This window comes from Lolium rigidum, chromosome 4 (assembly GCF_022539505.1).
Source record: "Lolium rigidum isolate FL_2022 chromosome 4, APGP_CSIRO_Lrig_0.1, whole genome shotgun sequence".
In the NCBI taxonomy this organism is placed as follows: domain Eukaryota; kingdom Viridiplantae; phylum Streptophyta; class Magnoliopsida; order Poales; family Poaceae; genus Lolium; species Lolium rigidum.
This window is the reverse complement of record NC_061511.1, coordinates 5349270-5373024: the sequence shown is the minus strand read 5'-3', so window position 1 is coordinate 5373024 and position 23755 is coordinate 5349270. Positions and strand designations below refer to the sequence as shown.

At 40.3% G+C, this 23755-nt stretch overlaps 1 protein-coding gene across 1 annotated transcript; it reads left to right on the top strand.

Moving 5' to 3' along the window:
• Nucleotides 1-13892: 13892 nt before the first annotated feature.
• On the top strand, nucleotides 13893-20294 carry LOC124646427. Its single transcript, XM_047186541.1, has 8 exons — nucleotides 13893-14282; nucleotides 16727-16849; nucleotides 17259-17375; nucleotides 17595-17678; nucleotides 18121-18417; nucleotides 19519-19624; nucleotides 19724-19928; nucleotides 20029-20294. Exons 1-8 carry the CDS (start codon nucleotides 14020-14022, stop codon nucleotides 20154-20156), a joined length of 1323 nt encoding a protein of 440 aa, XP_047042497.1. The 5' UTR covers nucleotides 13893-14019; the 3' UTR covers nucleotides 20157-20294.
• The last annotated feature ends 3461 nt before the right edge of the window (nucleotides 20295-23755 follow it).

The following is a 23755-nucleotide window of genomic DNA, read 5'->3' as shown; positions in this document are numbered from 1 at the left end:
ATGCATGCAGTTGTGATTCCCTGTGACAAATGCCATCTTGCTGGTCTGTGGCTCTATCAGTTGATCCCTTTGTACAATCTCTAATTTTGATCTCGTTTGGGAGTTTTTTTTTTTTTGGTTTGTAATAGCTGACGTGGATTGGCCTGTGGTTAGTGGCTTCCGATCCTACCACTAGGAAAGCTTGCAGCTGCTAAATCCACTCATCGACTTGCTAATTAAATTCACGTTCTATTATTTTTAGAGATGAAGATGCATCAGCTCATCTCTCACTCTCACTGCAGTTTCCCTTTGCCTTTCACCGTTATTAGTACCTATTTTTTTTCGGCTGACCCGACCCTATTACAAAAGAATTGACATGAGGTTTGGTTGAAGTGAAATAACAACAAATAGCCATATATTGTCTCCATTGGCCAATAATTCAGTTGGATGAAAAAACTTTATTCTGACTATCCTAGCAGTTCATGATTCATTGTAGCCTGATGAATTCTTGATCATCATTGATGTGTTACTGCATTTTATTTGTTTCTTAAAAATTATTTCGTAGAATGCTACCATGGAAGTTGTTTATACTTGCGATAACTACACCACATGAACTACAATTTAATCCACGGAGGACAACATTTTGCTACCTAGAGATGTATCAGCGGTTTGTGGCTTCGATCCCGATCGAGCACCCGATGCAAAAAAGAAAAGAAAAGGATTTGCCCAGTACTACTTGATTTTGTGGCTAACAGTTGAGCAAATTTGAGACGTTACCGAGTTCAGTTAGGGTCGCAAATAATATTCCATTGTCATCTACCACCGCTTCACTACCTTTTTTTGATTTATTTTTATTTCTTAAACGCCTTAATAAGCTATGCATTGTGGATGCTCTTAGTTAGTTTGCAACCGAATTGTGAGTGAGTGTGAGAACCGGAACTTAACTTTCCGACCCTCCTGTGTTACTCGTCAATCCCAAGATCAATGTTGACGACACAGCGAAATGTATATCATTACAGACGTACAAAAGATTAATTACAAAGTTTGAATAGCCACATAGTGTGACATTCATTACAATCAGAAAGCACAGCGGATAAATAAAACGCGAAGTGACTCCATCTCAGCCACAGGCAGTTGATGTAGTACACGAGGCCTCACTCTTCAATGTCGTCGTAGTTGTTGTAGTCTTCCTTGTCTTTGTAGTACTCTGAATATCAACAAAAGTTTTGCCATGAGTACATTTCGTACTCAACATGCCCCCTCGATGCAAGACCTAATATATCTACATGAGGCTTCAAAGGAAGGCTGTAGGTTCTTTTGCATAAAAGCCAATTTTATTTGCAATATATATTTGATAAAAGCAGTTTTAGACGAAAACATGTTTTATAATGAGTGTAATATTTCTCATCAATGTGGTTGTCCTCGACAACTCACTTATCTCATAGGATCCAGATTCTAAGGGAAAGAAGGAAAGGAAAGAGAGAGAGGCAAAGAGGGAAATAGCAAAACAGGTTCCTGTATGTCAAGAAAGATTCATGTGTCGTCCATGACCGTGGACACGGCTATTAGAATAGTTTTAACTCTGCAGAGGTTGTACACTTTGCCCACACGACACAACCCCGTCTTGTTGCCCACCAGCCGTCGCTGATTTAATACACACCAATTGGTGTACCGGCGAGAGGATCGTGACAAGGTCTTTTAGCTAGATCCCCCAAAGATGTGACATGCCCACCGGGTCCGGCGCACGGTATTGAGAGTACGTCCCCAAACCGGTCCCCCCATCCGTGCCGAAGGTTCTCCCGTAGGCAGCCACCTCATCTCGCGGTACGGCGACATCAACACCTAAGGCTGACTAACTTACTTAACCAGGCCAGTGCCCATATAGCATGTGGTTGTACGGTTGTCACAATCTTCAAATCCAAGACTTTTTAGGACCCTTAAGCGGCACGAACGACGGATTGCTCCCTCCAACTTGTGAAGGGCAGCCAATCGCTCCTTCAACATTTGATTCAGCTGTCGCCCGCGCCATGTTTAGATGGTAAGTTTCACCCGAGTAGAAGAGAGAGTAGATGAAGCAACGACGGCTAATCAGCCTAGCTCAACGAGCCCAACAACTTTCAAAAGTGTATGTTTGACCCAAATGTCGATCAATTCCTCCAAAGAGGCAATAGGAAGTATCCTAATGATTATTTAGCGTGCTAAGCATATCTACTCTATCAAGATTATTATATAACCTCTACTCAGGGTATCAAGTAAAAGGCGATAAGCATATCAAGGTTGGTGTGTCAATCGACACGCTAGCTACTCGGAATAAAATAGCATATATATTTGTAAAACATAAAATAGCATGCAATTTGTAAAACTAGGATAAATATGATGAGAGGGCATGCCTTCGTTGATGAATCCTTCTTCTTTCTCAATAACCTGGTTATGTCCACGTTCAACCTCGCCACTCCCTACTCGTCGTAACGATAGCAAATAGCAACAAAATAAATACCAAAACAATAATCACCAAAAGCGAATGAAATACAAATAAGAGCGAAGGGGTGGGTAGGTGTAGAATCGGATGAGATAACTTGGATGGAATTGAGAAAGTGAGTTGTGTAACTCGAATAAGAATCAAATAGCATGGGTCTGATGCTAGGATAGATTATCGGGATAGAGATCTACGATAAGATGTAAACGGATGCTTGTTATAACTAGGTAACTACATATCGATGATCTATTGTATAGTTGGTAACCGCCACGTTACATAGTGAACCCACACTACACAATATTGCATAACTAGACAACTAGGAAACTTGTAAGTAAGACATACAATTAAACCATACCATACTAGTTTTCTACAATCAAACAATACCTATCATGCCTACTAGTGATATAAATAATAGCAAAGATTATCTAACATGCCATCACAAACATATAAGCAAGACAAAGGCTAAGATAGACATACATCATAAAACAACAAGAAATTCAAGCTAAAGCTAATACTATGAATTGCATCACGCTAGTGTACCATAGATGTACACCACAACACAGCTGGGTAACACAAATAATAAAATACTACTAACATGAAACACAAACTAGCCAAAGCATTATATGGTCTACCACGAAATCTGACAAACATCTCATAAGCTAACATACATGTATGAGACAACAAATAAATCTATATGTAGTTAAACAAGAGCAAGACATGTTATTATCTATTCGATAAGTAAATATATGCTAGCATACATGAAGACACTTCAATATATAATATGCATTACTATATATGAAAATAAGCTACTATCTATGTGTATAACACAAATGATCGATCAACGGAGTATCACATGAACAACATATATATAACTATAATATAGACCAAGCATGATCATGCACACTACTATAACAATAAGCTACTGAAATAAATAGAATCAAGCATCTTATATGACACACGATACACAAGATACCATGGTAGCTAAGCATGAATGATAAACCAGCTAAACAACATATATGTAATATCACTTAAAGCTGGTTGCATAACGTAATATTAGACCAAATAAGTCTATTCATGAGCTACTAGTGAAACAAGAGCAATTAAATAATGTCATCATCTTTCATGCAAATCTAGGCTACAACAAATAATATACACTCACATTATATAAACAACTACAAGAACAATTCATGTCACGAGACATAACAATACCCATATTGCATCAAATACTAAACATGTATTGATACATAGAACACTAGTAGCTTACACATGCATAGTTCACAACAAGTAAACTAGATGGAAGTAAGTCATTGATAGAACTAGCATGAAAGTAATCATATTAACAAATATAAACATAGATTATAAAATAACCTATCATGCTATCGTATCACCAGTAAAATTAGAATAACCTTCTAGATAATAAATCAATATCTAGTATTAATAAAATACTATTCCCACAACTCAATTGCTATTTAGATATAACCAACCGATCTATAATAACTCTACAATATAAGAAGCCGTGCTAGCTAATAACACATGTAAGGCAATAATTAAATTTAGCAAATTACACCTATTACTAAGCATGTGGGATCAATCCACAAACTATGATCAAACATAAAAGCTATAATCAAATTAGACAGTCACATATACAAACTAGCTTTCGGCACTAAACTAGCTAGTCATATGCAGCTACAAAGATGTACAGTCAGACGCTTAGACTAAACAGATATGTATGGTCGTATGTTTCTAGTGATGCAACTAGTTCAACTCACTTTCAAAAAAGAAGTTAGATGAAGATATTTGTCCACTACTAACATTGTTGCCATGCTACAGTTAGTTTCACACTTTCTAAGTTTGGCTTGAGTGAAACTGATGTGTCGAATATCATCTATCTACCAATGAGCTAATGAGCTACAGGTAAACAACGGAAAACAAATGCACAGCCAACAGTTACATGCATACATGCATTCATACAATTTTCGAAATCCAACCATTAACTACGAAAACTAATACCACTACTGCGTTTCTAAGATCATTGGACACGCTTTCTATGTTGGGCTTATGTGGATTCGAGTTGTGCAAGGTGCTAGAACGCTGATGCCGTCCGGTGGCATTCGGTTTACCGGCGACTCGACAAACTGTAAAACTACGGCTGGAAACCATGTCTAGGAGGTCGGCATAACTATCGCTACCGTGTGTGTGCGAGGGTTTCTGCTAGTGCTCACCGAGCGCGACGAAAATGATGGTTGAAGACGGTGGCCGGAGTTGACGGAGTCGTCGTTGATGTCGTCCGTGATCAGCTTCTCGAACTTCTGGTTCCCTAGATCATCTCCCCTCCTCCTAGTGATGTTCTTGGCGCAGCAGTTTGTCCTCCCGCACTTGGAGTCGTCGGGAACGGGAACGGTGTCCGGCGGTGTTCTCACGAGTTTGGCTTGTTGTGTGGAAGTCTATGGCTCCAGTGCTGGCGTGGGATGAAAGAGGAGAGCAGGGGCATCGATCTGATGTTATATAGGAGGGGGACGGTGTGCTCTGATGACATGTTTAAGTGGAGATTGAATGCGAGGTAATGGGCGACAGTTCCTAATGGGAGTGCTAGCGTTTCAGGCTGGCTGCTCACCTGCCGTTGGTGCTTGTGTTATGGAAGATGAAGAAAAACGGCAGCGCGTCACTTCGCATGCTGCGATGCGGGACTGGCTCGGCCGAGGGCGTGTTGGTCGATTTAGGTTGGCCTTGTGTGTTTTTGGAGCAGTGCAGCGTTGCTGCTAGGAAAAGAAAAGAAAAGAAAGGCTGCCTGGCTACTAGTGTGTGGTGATCGACTTGTAAGAAAAATAACCCGATGCATGTCTAAACATACATGAGACAGAAATAGAAATAAATGAGTGAGATGAGAGAGATTGAGCGATCGACACAAGGGAAGAAAAAGACTAGACGAGTTAAAAGATCTAACCCAGGTAGTGTATGTGCTTGTGCATGTACGTGCATGTGTATGTACGTCACCAAGTTCAAAGTGGACTTTTTGAAGAAAACCAAGTGAGAAGGAATTTGGCAAATCCAATTAAGACCAAATAAAAACACAAGAAGCACTTTGAGAAGTTAATCAGTTTTTATATTAAGTCAATTAATTCCAACACATTTGGAATTAATTTTTAAGCTACTTCAGACGAAAAAAACAAATTTGTTTAGTCGACTGCGTTGCAACATCCTTTGTTTTAGAAAAAAAATTCAGTCCGTAAAAATCAGGATGTTACAATTCTACCCCCCTTAAAAGGAATCTCGACCCCGAGATTTAACCTAAGAGAAAAGATTTGGCAACTCCTAACAGCGGGTATATTCTCGTTTCCATGTCGCTTCGTCCTTCACAAAGCTCTCTTCAAAAACTCATCCACGGCCATGTTAACGTATGTGTCACCCTCCTTTGCAGCCACAAACTTAGTTGGTATCGATGATATCGTCGTTTGGAACTAGGGTATATAAGGGGAAATAAACTAACCCAAAACGAATTGCAATGAAACCAAACCATAGAAAATCCAATGGAAAAATTCTTGAACAGCACACACATGAAAGGTTCAAGATAGAGTAGATATACCACGATGCATGAATCGGTATAATCTACTACTAGGTACACAAGCAATTTCAGAAAAAGCTAACGTTTGCTCACTTATTTAATAGTAAAACATAGGACTCTCTCATGGTTCATTATAAGCTACTCGTCCAGGAAACCATACTGCTCTAGATCTCCATACGGCTGTCCAGGGGTCGGCACAAACTGCATTTCATTGCGAGGCCTAGTTGTGTCTTCCACTTTGAGGTTTGTAGGAATCCTCTCTCTCAGCTCTATTTCTTCCTCGAATTGGCCGGCTTGTTCCTCTTGTGCTAATGGTGTGGCTGGGATAGTGAGCAATGGTGGCGCGCTGGCTCGAGCTGTAAGACGACGCTTCTTCACGCGATGGCACGTCTTCTTCGCTGAAACCCGCATTCGTCCATGGTACATGATTCTCCGTCGATGTGCACTAGGTGGTGACACCTCTTGTCCGTCACCTACGGACACGTTCTCCATAGCGACATCTACATTGTGCACGGTGGTTATGGCCTCCTCTGCAATGGCCTCAGTTCGACATGTCGAAGGTACGTCCATCTACGCATATTTAATAAGAGAAGAACAATCAGTAAGCCAAATTTCCTTTTGAATATCCTAATTGAGAGAGACAAAGTACGAGGAAAGAAGCCTATTATTTTTGCAACTATACTTTTATTAAAATACGAGTACTAAGGCTTTCCATTCTAACTAAGGCCACGCGACTAGGTCAACATCGGCTCTGATACCACTTCTGTGAGAACCGGAACTTAACTTTCCGACCCTCCTGTGTTACTCGTCAATCCCAAGATCAATGTTGACGACACAGCGAAATGTATATCATTACAGATGTACAAAAGATTAATTACAAAGTTTGAATAGCCACATAGTGTGACATTCATTACAATCAGAAAGCACAGCGGATAAATAAAACGCGAAGTGACTCCATCTCAGCCACAGGCAGTTGATGTAGTACACGAGGCCTCACTCTTCAATGTCGTCGTAGTTGTTGTAGTCTTCCTTGTCTTTGTAGTACTCTGAATATCAACAAAAGTTTTGCCATGAGTACATTTCGTACTCAACATGCCCCCTCGATGCAAAACCTAATATATCTACATGAGGCTTCAAAGGAAGGCTGTAGGTTCTTTTGCATAAAATCCAATTTTATTTGCAATATATATTTGATAAAAGCAGTTTTAGACGAAAACATGTTTTATAATGAGTGTAATATTTCTCATCAATGTGGTTGTCCTCGACAACTCACTTATCTCATAGGATCCAGATTCTAAGGGAAAGAAGGAAAGGAAAGAGAGAGAGGCAAAGAGGGAAATAGCAAAACAGGTTCCCGTATGTCAAGAAAGATTCATGTGTCGTCCATGACCGTGGACACGGCTATTAGAATAGTTTTAACTCTGCAGAGGTTGTACACTTTGCCCACACGACACAACCCCGTCTTGTTGCCCACCAGCCGTCGCTGATTTAATACACACCAATTGGTGTACTGGCAGAGGGATCGTGACAAGGTCTTTTAGCTAGATCCCCCAAAGATGTGACATGCCCACCGGGTCTGGCGCACGGTATTGAGAGTACGTCCCCAAACCGGTCCCCCCATCTCGTGCCGAAGGTTCTCCCGTAGGCAGCCACCTCATCCGCGGTACGGCGACATCAACACCTAAGGCTGACTAACTTACTTAACCAGGCCAGTGCCCATATAGCATGTGGTTGTACGGTTGTCACAATCTTCAAATCCAAGACTTTTTAGGACCCTTAAGCGGCACGAACGACGGATTGCTCCCTCCAACTTGTGAAGGGCAGCCAATCGCTCCTTCAACATTTGATTCAGCTGTCGCCCGCGCCATGTTTAGATGGTAAGTTTCACCCAGAGTAGAAGAGAGAGTAGATGAAGCAACGACGGCTAATCAGCCTAGCTCAACGAGCCCAACAACTTTCAAAAGTGTATGTTTGACCCAAATGTCGATCAATTCCTCCAAAGAGGCAATAGGAAGTATCCTAATGATTATTTAGCGTGCTAAGCATATCTACTCTATCAAGATTATTATATAACCTCTACTCAGGGTATCAAGTAAAAGGCGATAAGCAGATCAAGGTTGGTGTGTCAATCGACACGCTAGCTACTGGAATAAAATAGCATATATATTTGTAAAACATAAAATAGCATGCAATTTGTAAAACTAGGATAAATATGATGAGAGGGCATGCCTTCGTTGATGAATCCTTCTTCTTTCTCAATAACCTGGTTATGTCCACGTTCAACCTCGCCACTCCCTACTCGTCGTAACGATAGCAAATAGCAACAAAATAAATACCAAAACAATAATCACCAAAAGCGAATGAAATACAAATAAGAGCGAAGGGGTGGGTAGGTGTAGAATCGGATGAGATAACTTGGATGGAATTGAGAAAGTGAGTTGTGTAACTCGAATAAGAATCAAATAGCATGGGTCTGATGCTAGGATAGATTATCGGGATAGAGATCTACGATAAGATGTAAACGGATGCTTGTTATAACTAGGTAACTACATATCGATGATCTATTGTATAGTTGGTAACCGCCACGTTACATAGTGAACCCACACTACACAATATTGCATAACTAGACAACTAGGAAACTTGTAAGTAAGACATACAATTAAACCATACCATACTAGTTTTCTACAATCAAACAATACCTATCATGCCTACTAGTGATATAAATAATAGCAAAGATTATCTAACATGCCATCACAAACATATAAGCAAGACAAAGGCTAAGATAGACATACATCATAAAACAACAAGAAATTCAAGCTAAAGCTAATACTATGAATTGCATCACGCTAGTGTACCATAGATGTACACCACAACACAGCTGGGTAACACAAATAATAAAATACTACTAACATGAAACACAAACTAGCCAAAGCATTATATGGTCTACCACGAAATCTGACAAACATCTCATAAGCTAACATACATGTATGAGACAACAAATAAATCTATATGTAGTTAAATAAGAGCAAGACATGTTATTATCTATTCGATAAGTAAATATATGCTAGCATACATGAAGACACTTCAATATATAATATGCATTACTATATATGAAAATAAGCTACTATCTATGTGTATAACACAAATGATCGATCAACGGAGTATCACATGAACAACATATATATAACTATAATATAGACCAAGCATGATCATGCACACTACTATAACAATAAGCTACTGAAATAAATAGAATCAAGCATCTTATATGACACACGATACACAAGATACCATGGTAGCTAAGCATGAATGATAAACCAGCTAAACAACATATATGTAATATCACTTAAAGCTGGTTGCATAACGTAATATTAGACCAAATAAGTCTATTCATGAGCTACTAGTGAAACAAGAGCAATTAAATAATATCATCATCTTTCATGCAAATCTAGGCTACAACAAATAATATACACTCACATTATATAAACAACTACAAGAACAATTCATGTCACGAGACATAACAATACCCATATTGCATCAAATACTAAACATGTATTGATACATAGAACACTAGTAGCTTACACATGCATAGTTCACAACAAGTAAACTAGATGGAAGTAAGTCATTGATAGAACTAGCATGAAAGTAATCATATTAACAAATATAAACATAGATTATAAAATAACCTATCATGCTATCGTATCACCAGTAAAATTAGAATAACCTTCTAGATAATAAATCAATATCTAGTATTAATAAAATACTATTCCCACAACTCAATTGCTATTTAGATATAACCAACCGATCTATAATAACTCTACAATATAAGAAGCCGTACTAGCTAATAACACATGTAAGGCAATAATTAAATTTAGCAAATTACACCTATTACTAAGCATGTGGGATCAATCCACAAACTATGATCAAACATAAAAGCTATAATCAAATTAGACAGTCACATATACAAACTAGCTTTCGGCACTAAACTAGCTAGTCATATGCAGCTACAAAGATGTACAGTCAGACGCTTAGACTAAACAGATATGTATGGTCGTATGTTTCTAGTGATGCAACTAGTTCAACTCACTTTCAAAAAAGAAGTTAGATGAAGATATTTGTCCACTACTAACATTGTTGCCATGCTACAGTTAGTTTCACACTTTCTAAGTTTGGCTTGAGTGAAACTGATGTGTCGAATATCATCTATCTACCAATGAGCTAATGAGCTACAGGTAAACAACGGAAAACAAATGCACAGCCAACAGTTACATGCATACATGCATTCATACAATTTTCGAAATCCAACCATTAACTACGAAAACTAATACCACTACTGCGTTTCTAAGATCATTGGACACGCTTTCTATGTTGGGCTTATGTGGATTCGAGTTGTGCAAGGTGCTAGAACGCTGATGCCGTCCGGTGGCATTCGGTTTACCGGCGACTCGACAAACTGTAAAACTACGGCTGGAAACCATGTCTAGGAGGTCGGCATAACTATCGCTACCGTGTGTGTGCGAGGGTTTCTGCTAGTGCTCACCGAGCGCGACGAAAATGATGGTTGAAGACGGTGGCCGGAGTTGACGGAGTCGTCGTTGATGTCGTCCGTGATCAGCTTCTCGAACTTCTGGTTCCCTAGATCATCTCCCCTCCTCCTAGTGATGTTCTTGGCGCAGCAGTTTGTCCTCCCGCACTTGGAGTCGTCGGGAACGGGAACGGTGTCCGGCGGTGTTCTCACGAGTTTGGCTTGTTGTGTGGAAGTCTATGGCTCCAGTGCTGGCGTGGGATGAAAGAGGAGAGCAGGGGCATCGATCTGATGTTATATAGGAGGGGGACGGTGTGCTCTGATGACATGTTTAAGTGGAGATTGAATGCGAGGTAATGGGCGACAGTTCCTAATGGGAGTGCTAGCGTTTCAGGCTGGCTGCTCACCTGCCGTTGGTGCTTGTGTTATGGAAGATGAAGAAAAACGGCAGCGCGTCACTTCGCATGCTGCGATGCGGGACTGGCTCGGCCGAGGGCGTGTTGGTCGATTTAGGTTGGCCTTGTGTGTTTTTGGAGCAGTGCAGCGTTGCTGCTAGGAAAAGAAAAGAAAAGAAAGGCTGCCTGGCTACTAGTGTGTGGTGATCGACTTGTAAGAAAAATAACCCGATGCATGTCTAAACATACATGAGACAGAAATAGAAATAAATGAGTGAGATGAGAGAGATTGAGCGATCGACACAAGGGAAGAAAAAGACTAGACGAGTTAAAAGATCTAACCCAGGTAGTGTATGTGCTTGTGCATGTACGTGCATGTGTATGTACGTCACCAAGTTCAAAGTGGACTTTTTGAAGAAAACCAAGTGAGAAGGAATTTGGCAAATCCAATTAAGACCAAATAAAAACACAAGAAGCACTTTGAGAAGTTAATCAGTTTTTATATTAAGTCAATTAATTCCAACACATTTGGAATTAATTTTTAAGCTACTTCAGACGAAAAAAACAAATTTGTTTAGTCGACTGCGTTGCAACATCCTTTGTTTTAGAAAAAAAATTCAGTCCGTAAAAATCAGGATGTTACAGTGAGCAGTTCAAGTAATTAGGAAATAAAATCTGCTCGGATGGTCTGTTTTAGTAGGTAAATAAGATACACCAATTGATTCTACGACGTGCCGCTGAAGGTCGGTGACTGAATGAAGAAACAATTTTCATACTTGTTTTGTACCCTCTCGCTGTGCTGATATGTAGCATTGTGAATTGAAACTTCTTAATGTATTTATTTAAAAAACATTTTTTATTAGTTTGGAAATATTTTTCAGTACACGACAAAAAACAAGTGATTTTTGAGATTGTATAAAATAGCTCTAATAGTTTGACGATCTACCCTGTAACTTAAGGGCTAACTTACCATGATGGTGTGCTTTGAAGTTCACATAAACTTTGCTGGCTTCAAACTGGTTTCTCTAGATGATTCTTGCAGCTGCTTTCACCAAAATATCATTGTCAGAGAAGAAGCAGAGATGTTGGAGATAAAGCGCTTCCAAGATTGTTATTGCTAGCTGGAAACCAAGGCCTTCCGCCTAGAAGGCAGCTATTGCCGGTGGTGAGCTTCACCAAACTTTTTCACCGCTAACTAAATCATGGATTTCACTTTAATAGTACAAATAATGAAATTTTCGATCTTCTAATTAAGTCTTTTAGTTCTATTCTTATAAATTTTGTTCTACCAATTGGATTTTTTTTTTAGTTGGATAAGTTTTTTTTAGCCGTGGCGAAGCACGGGCATTCAACTAGTTATTACTAGTACTAGTACTAGTACATTCTAACTAACCACGGCAAGGGCCGGCTGGGCTAGCTACCTAACCCTGATCGTACTCGTCAACGGAAAGAAGACCTGTTTGGCCTTACAATATTATTATTGTTCGTGTTCCGTCCAAGGACACCGGCTCGGATACTGATCTCTCGCCGATTCGTATAGCAGGAGCTTTTTTTTACAGCACCTATAGTAGGATTATATATTAGCCAAGATTTCACTCGGAAAAAAGGAAAAAAAAGATAGAATAGCTAAGATTGGTCTCATCGTCGTCAGTCTTGTACTCCCGACGATTGCACCCGTCTGCTTCCTGACCGGCGAGAGATAGTACATACTATGGATCAAAGATCAGCTCCCTCGGCCGCATCCGACAACCAACGGTAAGGAGCTATCTATCTCTCCCGATGCCGGTAATTTATTTTCGTAGCATCTAGATTTATATCGTCAACCGCAAAAGACCTATCTGTCCCAGAAGAGACCGAACTAGTACGTACAGGCGTACAGCCCAAACGAGAGAGAAAGGAGGTGATCCAAATCAACCCTCTCGCTGGCGACGCGTTTTTTTTTTTTTTTTTTTTTTTTGCGTATATGCATATACACTCACCCCTATGAATGCACGCACGCACACCCTATCTTTATGTGCACCTCCGAAAGGCAGCGTCCAAGAAACTTCATCCAACGGGTCTTGAGATTGACGAAATCACCAAGGCGCCTCGCTATCCACATGCGCATCGCCGGCGATGCGGTCCTTTTCGTTTTCGGTGGCCTTTGAGCACTTCCTTTTCTTTAGATAAGTCTAGTGTTTTATTAGGATGGTGACCAATAGGATATTCATATCATAAATTAGAATAATATCCTTCCCGCTTCGACCGTGAGGCTAGCATTATTAGAGAGCGTGTGGAGTTATCTTTCGAACTGATCTCCGAGGGATTTAGCCAGTGTTCATGTTCGTTGCTATCATTGCAGGCTTGGTTCTTTTGGTTCACAATTTTCATCATTAGCAATAAGTGTTGGTTTGATGCACTAGTCTGTTGAGGTTTTACCACGATGATTTCTTGTCTATCAACCTACAACAAACTTTATTACTTCCTCTTTTCATAAAAAGATGTTAGAGATTTATCTAAATTCAGATGTACATACAAATTTAGACAAAATTCTACCGTCATTTTACGGATAGAGGTAGTAGAACAAATTTTGCTCGTCTCCACTGAATGAGGACAACGGCTCGTTCTAGCGTTTATAGTATCGCTAGGTGGTCCAATAACACATTTATATTTTATTACTACTACTCCGTCTTATTTTAGGACTATATACTATTGTTAATGATTATTACTAGATAAGTTTTTTTTCTAAAAAAAGAGGTTGTATATATCATTTGTTAGACAAAGGGGAGCCCCGATGTTACTGGGCTATACTCTATTACATATTTTTTTTCTCTACAAAAATGAAGAACATCGATATTTTAATGTACATAAAAAACAGTATAACTCAACCACCAACCTTTAACAGCACTTTGTCGTCCTAGACCGTGCGATCACACACATTAACAGTCCAGGTCTTCCCATCGAGCTGAAATGTTGGTGCAACCGATTCCATCCAGTTCTAAACCTGGTCTCTGGGAGACACCCGAACCAAGATTCCCCAAACTAAGAAAAATCTAGTACAGTACAACCGGTCTCTGGTTCCTCTCCGCCACCGGGTGCAGTCGCCATGGACGACGATGCGTATGTGTTCCGTAATCCAGTGACTGGGGAATTCGAAATACGGCGGTCCCCGGGATCGACCGACGAGCTCCGTCGCCAGACTGCCTCCGCCGACGAGCTCCGTCGCCAGAGAGCCGAGGAAGAGCGCCGTGCCGCTGCGCAGAGCGCTCCCCAGCGCCGTCGCCAGACCGCCTACGCCGAAGAGCGCCGCCGCCAGAGAGCCGCGCGACGCATATCTCATCCCGAGCCGTCCTCTTCCCGTCCAACTGAGTAAGCTTTCGCCACTTCTCTATGCCAATCTCTTCCCTTGTGCGCAGCGCTTATTGCCAATAAAAAAAAATACTCCGACCCCTAAAAAGTGAAACTTTGATGGGAACTGCGAGTAGAACCACAGATTTAACATTTCTCTAGGCCCTAAAAAATGAAAATTTGATGGAAATTGCGATTAGAACCACAGATTCTAAGTGTTCTTGTACTGACGGAACTAGTTTGGATGTTGTTCAAACTTTCCTTCTGATAATTGTAGCACTATGAATTAATTAGTGACCAATCTGCCATATTACGGATCCTGTTATCGTATGTCACTCTACTTGTCAAATCTCTTTGTGACAAACCAAATTTTGTCTGAGGACCACACAAACTAGGTTAGCTACTTCAAAATTGTCATGTGTACTTTCTGATATAATGGCCACTCATGTCGTGAGCAGAGGAACCAACTCTTTTGTATTAGGGATAGTACTATAACCATTTGACAGTACCGTGTAAAATGTTATCCATTCCATTTGGGACCGTGTGCATTCCAAGAAAAAGAGGGAGCTTGCAAATTTCCAATTTCTTTATCTGACACCAATTTCTATATCGTATAAAAAGCTACAGCTTCCATTTGAGACCATGTGCATCCCAATTTCCAAGAAAAGGAGGCACCTTGCAAAATTGCAATTTATGTATCTGAACAAGCTACTAATAATCATCTTAATTCCGTAACTCTGTGTGTACATTTTATTAAGAGTATCATATTCTTAATTTCTTACTCTTTCTCTACATGCATTAGTCTCGTAATCACAAGTTATTCAGTTATATATTAAACTTCTCCTTTAAATACATCTGTATGAAGCAATTTTTATGTAACATTGTTTAATGTCCATATGCATTTCTAGGCTCTTCCTGTAATTAGTAAAAACATATAACCAGATGGCCTCGTGTAAGAATATAGTAAATACTCAGTGGTGTCAAGGAATACATACATAAAAAAGCTACTCCCTCTGATCCATATTACTTGTCGCTGAAACGAGTGAATAGACACACTAAAATGTGTCTAGATACATACGAATCAGCGACAAGTATTTGTGGCTGGAGGGAGTACAATCAACTCAAAGGATGAAGAGCTGTTATACTCAATCATACATAATAAAGATCAGCATTGTCATGGAAATGAGAGACATCAACTGAAATGATACTAGTCGTAAACAAAATGATCCAACTAATGTTTAAATTGAATTAATGAATGCGCTTGTTAGTTAGAAAATGCTTGCTCAGTGGAAACCTGACTGTCTTAAAGTCATGGTTCTTTATACCTACTTGAAATGCTGCAAATTACAACCTCTGAGTTAAACCAGCACTGCGTCATCTGATATTAGTATGTTCACCAATTCAAGCATAAAGCTAAAAGAGCATTGCATGTACCTAATTCTAATTGTGTTAACTGCATTCTGATGAGTACAAGTTGCAAATTGCAGCCATTATGGGGAATATTTTCACTTCTATCAACTATATATGCTAGCTCTGTTGTTCCTCCATGGCAAGGCGAATATAGATGTCAGAAAAGCTGATCCTCTGTCCAACATGCTGCTCTAAGGCATCCTGGGTAAAACATGGAATTACTTGAGTAGTTCTCTTCCTGGATTCTAGTACTGGCTTCTAATACTTACGCCACAACATCAAGGGACAATCATTTACTCAGGATGCCTCTACTTGTGTATAATTCAGAAGCTCTATATTCCCCTGAGTATCATTGGTTGTTGGAATTACCGTGACCACACCATAGTTCCACCTATGAAAATCCAATTCTTCTTTGTGAAGTGGGTCTATCATCTCTCACTAATTGCTTGAGCTAATCTGTGGCATGTTCATAGAAACATTAGGACAGCCTGAACGCCGTGCTAGCATGATTTTTGTGTCTGTTAACCCCCAACTGTGTTGTATGTTGTTTCTAATTGCAAGTTTTTAGTGCATCAATATAGGAAGAAGCCTCAGGCACTGAAATTTACATGTAATTAACTACATGTATGGACTGGATAACCAAAAATGGAAACAACAAGCATGTCAACGCACCACAAAAGGCAAAACGTTGTGCAATAAACTGTGGCGATTTGATCAACTGATATTACAATGTATTTATTTTATTTAAATATAAACCCATGAAAGCACAAAATAGTGGTCTAGGGTGTAATTTGTGACACCGCCAACACATAAGTGGTGACATGAGCTGGCCTTTCATTTCCGGCAATCACGGTTTATTTTGCTATACAGAGGTATCTTCACTTCTTCAATACTACGTAACACAGATTCATCATGCATAACGTAACCTTGGGTGTATAGTTACCTTTGCAACTGAAAAATAATTTATTTTGAAATCCACTTGATGCCTTGAGTGGGAGGAAAGTCTCTTTCTAGTTTCTGTTAGTAAGATGTAACTTCAAATCTACCAACCTCAGGAGGTCAGCTAGAAATCCAGGAGGTGGAACCGCGATTCATGTTCGACAAAGTGTTCTATATTCAAATCGGCCAAGGGTATCTGGAAGCAGACGAGGACGAGAACTATCACCAAACAAGATACCGTAAGTGTTCTTAGCTATTTCAGGTGTTGTCTGTCTCCCTATTCCATCAGAAGTTCAAATTAGATGTGTTTTGGCTTTTATTTACGCTGTCCTAAATTTCTGGTACTTGCAGAAAAAACATTACTCCCTCCGTTCTGATTTAATCTACATTCTAGAAAAAATGAGACAAATTAGTAGTACATTTATTAGTACTACTTAGATATGTGAACAACCAATCCAAGCTACATTGAACATAACAATAAAGAGAGCAAAACCACCTCGTTTTTCAGTGTTGTTGTTGACTAAAAGCTAGAATGTAGAGTATTTCAGAACAAATTTTAGGCCTAGAATGTAGAGTATTTCAGAACGGAGGGAGTATGTCCTAATTTTCTGATAACTGTATATGCAGTGACTAACATGTTCTGATCAGGGCTGAGGAGTGTGCTAGGGAGGTTAGCAGCAGTGAGGGGCCTATAATTACAGATCTGCCTGAATTCAAGGCGGCAGCATTGAATGAACTGTCTCCTAAACTTCAGTCGCCCTATTGGTATGATCATAACTACTTCTATATTAACCTCGTTATGATTTTGATTTGTTGAAATCCATACTTACCCATAGCACTCTTTGATATGTTTTGCACATTGTTGGATTTGTTCCATTCATCAACTTCATAGAAGTAGTTGAAGATTATTTATGTAAGATTGAATGCTAGATAGCTAAGCATTAGAATAACCACTGGTTGTGTGGATATTTGTTGTTCTACTAGGTGCAATTTGCCTTACACTGACAGCAGTGACTCCGAGTCTGAAACTGTGGAGGACAACCCCGATGAAGAGTCAGATTTCGATTTGTACGTATGATTTTTCTTCTGCTTAATATCGAGCTGTATTATTCTCTATCAAGTCTTAGTTGCATTAGTGTCGCAAGAAGTCTCAAAGCACTAAAACTTTATCTGTTTATACATGAACCAAATGGTAAAAGAAAGTAGGCTAGCTGCATGTCATTACTGGGGTGCAGCACCACAAAATGCAAGCTGCATGCCATTACCCATTCACATTTTTGGGTAAGTGCCATCATTATGTAGCTAGTTAGATATAGACCCATAAAGCACATAGTAATGTTCTAGATCGTAACACCGCCAGCAAACAAGCAGCCAAACAATGTGTTTTGTTCATTTACAGTAATTTTGCTTTGGTTTGCCCTAGAGGTGTAAATTCACTAGCTTAATATCAGGTTGACCTCTGATTTATTTGCTTATTTTTTTAATCTATGTGGGCATGTTTTTTCTTTAGGGAGAAGGAGCTGCAAAAATTAGAGGAGTACTTGGAAGCGCATAGGAGCGACACTATAAGCGAAGGAATGGATAAGATTTTTGCTGTTGAGCAGGCCACTCTAGCTGCTGAATTTGAAAACATGTCAGCTGCTAAGCGTGCCGATATAAAAGCTCGAGCTCCCTACTTTGCTAATATGTTACCTCCCACATGGCGTCTATCTTCGCCAGCTGCTTCAGAAGCCCAGTCACTTCAGGCAACAGAACAGGCTTCAAGTGCTGAACCATCACCGCAGCATTTACTACGTCGACAACCAAGGTAAACCATCCTTTCTCTTGCTGATATCCAGCATTGGTTTAGTTTTTCTCTAAGCACTGTCATTTAGTACCACTGATAATTTATGAATATAGGTGTAGTATATATATTTCCTTTGAACATCATGATAAAATTAGCTTGTATGGTCATACACAAGATGGAACAACAAGGTTTCCTTTCAGCACTTAAATGTTTGGGTTTGCATAGAATGAAAGTGTAAAGTTCCTAAATCGTAGAGCTGCAGATTCATATCACTAAAGTTGTATAAGTGGGTTACTGGAAGCTCATCACATGATGCTTGGTCTGATTGCCAACTGGCTGACCGCTGAGATTGCCCGTTGACCACTGCCAGCAATTACCTCCTCGTTTGTGCTATAGCATCTTACCTTTGCGTTTTCAGGAAAAAATATTTATCATCTGTATTTCTTAGAAAAATAGCAGAAACAATCGATAACATTCACGCATGCATGTCGATTCGTCTACATTTCTCTTTCTGGGTTGCGGTCAAAACTTTCTACATCAGAAACAGATAAGAGTAACTTATTTCGAGATCAAAAATGAAGATTTGGCCTTCATACAGGGCCATTTTGTATGTGAAATATATGCATCACTAAAGTTGTATAAGTGGGTTACTGGAAGCTCACCACATGATGCTTGGTCTGATTGCCAACTGGCTGACTGCTGAGATTGCCCGTTGACCACTGCCAGATATTACCTCCTCGTTCGTGTTATAGCATCACCTTTGCGTTTTCAGAATTTTTTTTTTATCATCTGTATTTCTTAGAAAAATAGCAGAAACAATCGAATAACATTCACGCATGCATGCCGATTCGTCTACATTTCTCTTTCTGGGTTGGGGTCAAGACTTGCTACATCAGAAACAGATAAGAGTAACTTATTTCGAGATCAAAAATGAAGACTTGGCCTTCATACAGGGCCATTTTGTATGTGAAATATAAGCATCAATTTTGTGCAGCGTGGTGAAAAACTTGAGTGTGTTATCCTGTAACTAAGGTCACCATTCAAACTGTCATCGGAGATATAGACTGATGTATATATACATGTTGTTGAAAAATGCAAATTTAAATTTGATGTGCAACATAGGCGTGGAGTTTCCAAGGAAGAGATCATTCAAAATGGAAAAAACTGGATGAAGAAGGAGGTGATGCTGGCATTTGATGAATACAAGGAGAGAAGTTCTAATCTCAAGGTGTGTGTACGGCGTGCTCTGAATATTTTGATTGTTACAAACCTGCAAGAAAGCGACCAAAGGTTTTGTACTAACAAGGATGTTTTTATCTCGTTTTAGGGACTTGACTGCCAGTTTGAGAAACTAGACCACCAATGTTTTCATGTGGAACATTATAGCAAAATCTTCCACCACTTCAACTTCTTTGTCAAGATTACAGACCCTAGTTCAAGTGATTCGAGAGTGGCGCTGTTCTTCGCTGAAGTGAAAGAGATATTCGGAAGAACATACTACTTTTGCTGTCCTCTTGAACAAAATGAAAATGGTACCAATAATCCTTGTCTTTCGCGATCAAAGTAGGGAATTCAGTTGCGCAAACGTTGTTGTTTTCTGATAACAGTTTTGGTTGTGTTGGTTTCGTTCAGGTCGGTGCAATGCTTGCCATAACCAGGAAATGGATGATCTGCAGCATCCAGCTACGGGTGGATATGAACGGGGTTTGATTGATACTGTGTTCCCTTTCATGTATGAGGACGACAGTGATAGTTCTTGAACGGACTTAGCATGATTGTTCTGAACCAAGTAGTCTTAGACACCAGATGACAATTTGTTTCAGTTGTTGAATCAGAAATATTCTGTTATGAGCCCCTGATACTGAGATTCTATGTGATGCTACTGTTTATGCGCTGAAGCACTTCATTTATTTCAAAAGTTGCGTGAAAAATGGTTCTGACATCAGCTAGCTCCGCGATGATTTGGCAAGTTCAGATCCTTTATCAGCATCGGGGTAGTTTCAAAAAGAAAAGCAACAGGGTTGTGGACAGAGATTTGGTGCACATGGGCACCAGTGATCTCGTTTTTTTAAAAAATAAAAATAATAGTTTTGAGTTGTAAAAAAATCTGAAAAAAAATCCACACATCGTCAATGATGTATTCCACAAACGGGCAAAAAATCAATTTCAAATACTTAATATTTTGAGCTACACAAAAATGACAAAATTGTAGATCTGAGTAGTCATTTTCAAATCTCCAAAACATAGCAGAATTTGTCATTTTTGTCCAGGTCAAAATAAAAAGAATTTTGGATTGGGATTTTCCATGATTGTGGGATGTATCATTGGCAATCTACAGAATTATTTTCATATTTTTTTATAACTTGTAAAAACATTTTTCAATTTTTTTAACTGAGCGAGAGCACTGGAGCCCGTGTGCTAAAAGCACTTTTCGCAGGGTTGTGTTTTATTTTCAGCAAGCAAAATTGGGTTGTTATCAAGAAGACAAGAGCGGTATCAGGCGAGCTGTGCCTAAACTTTATCAAGAACGGTGTTTATATTCTGTTTTGTTAGCTCAATGTTACATTTATCAAGAACGGTTTTTATATTCTGTGTTGTTAGCTCAATGTTACATTTATCACAGTCGTCGCTCTGTTTACCATCGCCGCCACTTACCTCGGCCTGACATCGCCCCCTGACCCGAACTTGTTCTACGGAGTACTTCTGGTGGGTCGATTCATCCTGTGGCGTGGCGCACGCACGCACACGGCCACAGATGTTCGTTGAATCTCTGAGCTTTTCGCGCGCGTGCCCCTGCTTTTGGAGAGACTGAATTGCGAATTAGTAAACAGTAAAACGTAACTACCTAGAAGTCTTCTCAGCACTTTGAGCTCCTAACCCGTCCGGTTTAATCATTGGGAGTGCCTGGGTCACAGTCGACTGAGAACAAACCTTTGTCTCAGTCGATCAATCAGCAGACGAGTCAATGAGACGTGTCTTTGTCTCTGTGTGGGCTTTCTGTCCTTTTCACACGTGAGCTGGCCAGTGTCACCTGTCTTTATGTGAGCTGTCACTTCGATATTTAATGTGGGCTGTCACTTGATATTAAATGTGGGCTTACGTCCGGGCTTTACGTCCGTGGGCTCAGTACCAACTCCAGCGAAACCCCTCCCGCAAGTAAAGACACGAGAATCTCACGATCAGTTCTTCCCCATTCATCGTCCTCACCATCGTAGCCATGGGGAAAGAGAGTGGAGCAAACCCTAAGAGGAAAACAGCATCTCCCACGAAAAAATTCCCGAGAAAAGATAGAAAGAGGAAGATCTCGTTCTGTTCTCCCCTCCCTCGACAGAAACTTGCTTGAACATGGAGTATGGATCAGGATCTTACCTTGGTATGAAATTTCTGCTCCTCCCAGATCTTCTCTGTGAAATCTCTTTTGAATCAGACAAATCAGTTCTTCCCAGAAATTCAACATCTATTCTTGTCTTACTCTTTCATCCATGACCACCACTGTCATCCATGACCAGCACTTTAGTTTCAGTTCATGATAGCTGGCCGAAAAAAATGAATTAGACAAGAGAATTCTCTTAGAGCAGCAAAAGCATCATTGTAGTAAAAAAGAAAAAGATATATTAGCAACAGCATTCTCTCAGAGGCTGTGCTTTATGTAGGATAACGTTGCATAGAAAACAAAAATTTTCCTACCGCGAACACGCAATCCAAGCCAAGATGCAATCTAGAAGACGGTAGCAACGAGGGGGTATCGAGTCTCACCCTTGAAGAGATTCCAAAGCCTACAAGATGAGGCTCTTGTTGCTGCGGTAGACGTTCACTTGCCGCTTGCAAAAGCGCGTAGAAGATCTTGATCACGATCGGTTCCGGCGCCACGAACGGGCAGCACCTCCGTACTCGGTCACACGTTCGGTTGTTGATGAAGACGACGTCCACCTCCCCGTTCCGGCGGGCAGCGGAAGTAGTAGCTCCTCTTGAATCCGACGGCACGACGGCGTGGTGTCGGTGGCGGTGTAGAAGTCCGGCGGAGCTTCGCTAAGCTATGCGGGCAATATGGAGTGGAGGAGCAAAGCTAGGGTTTGGGAGGGGTGGCCGGCCACTCAAGGGGGCGGCCAGCTTATGGTCTTGGGGTGGCCGGCCCCCTCCCTTGGCCCTTCATTATATAGGTGGATCCCAAGTGTTGGTGTCCAAGTCTTCGAATAAGACCCGAAACCAAAACCTTCCATAGGAGGGGGCAAACCTAGCCCAACTAGGACTCCCATCCAAAGGTGGGATTCCCACCTCCCATGTGGGGGGTGGCCGGCCCCCTATGGTGGAGTCCACTTGGGACTCCACCCCATCTAGGGCTGGCCGGCCATGGAGGTGGAGTCCCTTGTGGACTCCACCTTCCTTGGTGGTTTCTTCCGGACTTTTCTAGAACCTTCTAGAACCTTCCATAGAACCTTCCGCGACATTTTATTTCACATAAAATGACATCCTATATATGAATCTTATTCTCCGGACCATTCGGAACTCCTCGTGATGTCCGGGATCTCATCCGGGACTCCGAACAAATATTCGAACTCCATTCCATAATTCAAGTACTACCATTTCAACATCCAACTTTAAGTGTGTCACCCTACGGTTCGAGAACTATGCGGACATGGTTGAGTACTCACTCCGACCAATAACCAATAGCGGGATCTGGAGATCCATAATGGCTCCCACATATTCAACGATGACTTTAGTGATCGAATGAACCATTTACATATATTACCAATTCCCTTTGTCTCGCGATATTTTACTTGTCCGAGGTTTGATCTTCGGTATCACTCTATACCTTGTTCAACCTCGTCTCCTGACAAGTACTTCTTTACTCGTACCGTGGTATGTGGTCTCTTATGAACTCATTCATATGCTTGCAAGACATTAGACGACATTCCACCGAGAGGGCCCGAGTATATCTATCCGTCATCGGGATGGACAAATCCCACTGTTGATCCATATGCCTCAACTCATACTTTCCGGATACTTAATCCCACCTTTATAGCCACCCATTTACGCAGTGGTGTTTGGTGTAATCAAAGTACCTTTCCGGTATAAGTGATTTATATGATCTCATGGTCATAAGGACTAGGTAACTATGTATCGAAAGCTTATAGCAAATAACTTAATGACGAGATCTTATGCTATTAATTGGGTGTGTCCATTACATCATTCATATAATGATATAACCTTGTTATTAATAACATCCAATGTTCATGATTATGAAACTAATCATCCATTAATCAACAAGCTAGTTTAAGAGGCATACTAGGGACTTCTTGTTGTCTACATATCACACATGTACTAATGTTTCGGTTAATACAATTCTAGCATGATATAT